Source organism: Antrostomus carolinensis, unplaced genomic scaffold (genome assembly GCF_000700745.2).
Source record: "Antrostomus carolinensis isolate BGI_N321 unplaced genomic scaffold, ASM70074v2 scaffold33427, whole genome shotgun sequence".
In the NCBI taxonomy this organism is placed as follows: domain Eukaryota; kingdom Metazoa; phylum Chordata; class Aves; order Caprimulgiformes; family Caprimulgidae; genus Antrostomus; species Antrostomus carolinensis.
The window spans coordinates 3912-7144 of record NW_010327220.1 but is presented as its reverse complement, the minus strand read 5'-3'; the positions used below and the strand labels follow the sequence as shown (position 1 = coordinate 7144).

Sequence of the window (3233 nt, the reverse complement as noted above, 5' to 3'; positions counted from 1 at the left end):
TGTTTAGTACTGAGTTATTTGTAGACAGGGCATGAGCTGTGTTCTGCAACCTTCCAGAAGGAGAATGATTTGGGGGTCCCTCATCTTGCCTGAGGTTCTGAGCCTCTGTAGTACACTGGAGATTATTTGAAGCAATAAGATGGGGAGTTATAGTGCCTCTCTCTGTGGCTCTGCTATCCATAAACTGTGGAAAGGTGGGGACATTCATTCCCTAGAAAATAATTTAGGTGCATATATCTATAAAACATACTTAATCCATTTTTGTTTGTACAGCTCCTAAAACTCGCTTTTTAAAAGAAAAGTAAAATCATTAATTCTGAAGCTGATTCTCTTTTCTTTGGGCTGGTGACATGTTTTCTGCTTGGAGGTGGGAAGAAAGGGCTGGGCTGTTTATTTAGCTCTGGTTTCTTGGCAGGAAGATGGAGACTGCGATGCTGAACTTACGGAGTCTTTTCGATCAACTCGTGCGCCAGGCTGAAGTTTTAAGTGAAGGAAACGAATACGGTCAGTTTTGTTTCCACGGGTGGCTGAAGTGGGTTGTGATGTAAGAATACAAAACATGCAGACAAACGTCATTAGCTGATATTGAAGAATCTGTTGAGGATGTCATGGGTAAGAAGAGTGCTACAGGTAGTCAGTTTTGGGGATTTTTGAGGAGAAATACAAAGTCACAGGCTGAACTTCTAAGGCAGGGTCACGTTCTGTTGGTAGCAAGCTGACTTCATCCGAGCAGGGTTTCATGTTCTAGCTCTTCTGGTCCATACTGACATGAAGGATTTGGTCTGAAAAACTACAAGATCTCATGAACATGTAGAGTGTAGGTGGGTTTGCCAAAAGGCTGACTTCTCCACTCTTCAGTCAGGAGCAGGTTATATTAATAGATGCCTACTGTCAGGGAAGGGAGGACTGCTGCATCTTGTCTGCTTGCCTGGGTAGCTAAGCATGTACATGTCTTCTCTCCAGAGTTTATTCAGTTAGCGAAGAACTGTGAAGAGTATCGGAGAAAATTGCAGAAAACTGAGCATGAGCTTGGCAGGTACAAAAATCTTCTCATGAAAGCTGAAGCTGAACGTAGTGCTTTGGATGTGAAGCTGAAACATGCTCGCAATCAAGTGGATGTGGAGATCAAACACAGGCAAAAAGCTGAAATGGATTGTGAAAAGCTGGTGAGTAATTCCTTTCTTGCCACTTAGCTCCTTAGAGTGTGGAGACAAGGCGATTAAACTGCATCGATCTATGGAAAATAAGGACTGGAACTCACAATAACTTTTTTCCTGAGGAGGAAAAAAAACCCAACAACAACAAATTGGCTTGGTTCCTTGCAGTAGCCTTCTGCTTTGGTCTGGAAAAGGGTGACTGGCTGCAGTTTGGAGCCATTGGAGATGCCATTACTTGTCTGAGCACGGGCTTTGCAGCCGTTAGCAATCTATTGACACGAGTTCCTGAGAGCCTGTCTCTGTGGTATCTCAAAGACTTCAGATTGGTTCACGCAGTAATTAAACAGGGTTTATTTTGTGGCAGCTTCTGATATTATCTACCTTTACAGGGGCAGCAAATACAACTGATTCGAGAGCTGCTGACGTGTGATGCATCTGGGAGTATTCAGCTAAGTGAAGAACAGAAGTCTGCCCTCGCCTTTCTTAACAGGCCACAGGTTTCTATAGGGGGTTCAGGCAACAAAAGGTAGGCAAAATAGTGTTTTATCTGAGCAACATAACTGTCAAATATCAATCCAGCCACATACCTCTGTGATACATACTGCATCCATATCAACAGAGGTTTTTTTATTCCAGCTTGAGTCAGTAAGATTGTTCTGGAACCATGACTGACTGAAAGCCAAACTGATACAAGTTTATTCAATTTTTTTTTTTTTTAATTTTAGGCTGTCTACAATAGATGAATCTGGCTCAATTCTGTCAGACATCAGCTTTGACAAGACTGATGAGTCACTGGTAATGTAACTCCCAAGTTCTAAAGTTTTTCTCCACTGTAAAACCTTAGGGGTGTGGGGTAATCTCTAGAGACTCTTTGTGTTTAGATTACTGTGGCATTAAACTGGTCAAGCTGATTTGCATTTCTCTGATGTGCTATTGGCTAAAACTTAATGAAAGCCCTGGCCAGAGACTGTGTGGTATTTACACTGAGCTAACCAGTATTGTGTATTTCCCACAGGACTGGGATTCCTCTGTGGTGAAAGCTGTCAGACTGAAAAGGAGAGAGAAGCGGGTATGTTCAATTCTTCCCCTTCAAATAGATTCCATTGTTAGCCTTAGCTGACACAATGTCACCATCTGTCATCTCACAGCCACCTAGAATGATGTCTGAGCTACTAATCACAAGCAAACTTCAAGTGGTTGTGCTGCTGCTGTAATTCAAACCTGCTGTGTGGATTTAGACTGAAAGTTAATTCTGATGTTGTCGACTGAAAGCGTCTGGAGTGGAGTTCTGCATATCTTGTTCTGTTATGGCCTTGAGTTTGCAAGAAAGCACTTGGAGATTATTAACAGCTACCAGATTAGGGGAAAATGATGTAGGAAGTTAATATTTTTCTATTCTGTAAAGGAGCTTGTGCTTGTTCTGGTCTCCTTTGGGAAAGGACAGCCTGAAATCATCACTAGCAGAGTTGGGAAGAGTCTGGGACTTGCATAGTTGCCATTTTTTTGTATGTATGTGTGTTTTTTCTCTTTTTCATCCTCTTTTCTTTCTTTTATCTGAATTGGATTATAAAGATGTTTAGGAAAATTATCTGAAAGAGCAGTATATTGAGGCCTTCTGATATTTCATGGCAACTTCAAGTTTGCCATGAAGAACAGAAACCGTGGAAGAACTTAGTGTGTGCAGACAATTGTTCAGTCCTTCTAGTTATACAGAACTAGTATAACACCAAGTTAACAGCTCACCTGCTTCATAGGCAGAAATATATCGTATCTTTTCAGCGGTCTTCCAGGCAGTTCATTGAAGGCCCACCAGGTCCTCGGAAGAAAACCCGATCGATTGGCTCTACAGTGGACCAGGTATGGTGGTTCCAACTGGGTTTGTGTGCGTTTGAAGTCGTCGGTCACGTTACATACCTGTTTCTAGGGCCAATGAACTAGAAAATCCCATGTCCTGTCAGTGTTGCTGACACTAACTGTATATTTCTCATTACAGGCAAATGAATCCATAGTAGCAAAGACAACTCTTATGGTCCCTGGTGATGGTGGCCCCATTGAAGCTATCTCTACCATCCAGAC

The 3233-nt window shown here is 42.2% G+C and overlaps 1 protein-coding gene across 1 annotated transcript in view; it reads left to right on the top strand.

Moving 5' to 3' along the window:
* Window positions 1-419: 419 nt before the first annotated feature.
* RACGAP1 (Rac GTPase activating protein 1) overlaps window positions 420-3233 on the top strand; it is a 6358-nt gene continuing 3544 nt past the window's right edge. Inside the window, exons 1-7 of the mRNA XM_010171847.1 lie at window positions 420-504; window positions 964-1166; window positions 1547-1683; window positions 1883-1952; window positions 2173-2226; window positions 2937-3014; window positions 3151-3233. The exon at window positions 3151-3233 is cut by the window's right edge and continues 29 nt beyond it. Of these exons, the coding sequence (XP_010170149.1) occupies window positions 420-504; window positions 964-1166; window positions 1547-1683; window positions 1883-1952; window positions 2173-2226; window positions 2937-3014; window positions 3151-3233 (710 nt within the window). The remainder of the gene's footprint in view (window positions 505-963; window positions 1167-1546; window positions 1684-1882; window positions 1953-2172; window positions 2227-2936; window positions 3015-3150) is intronic.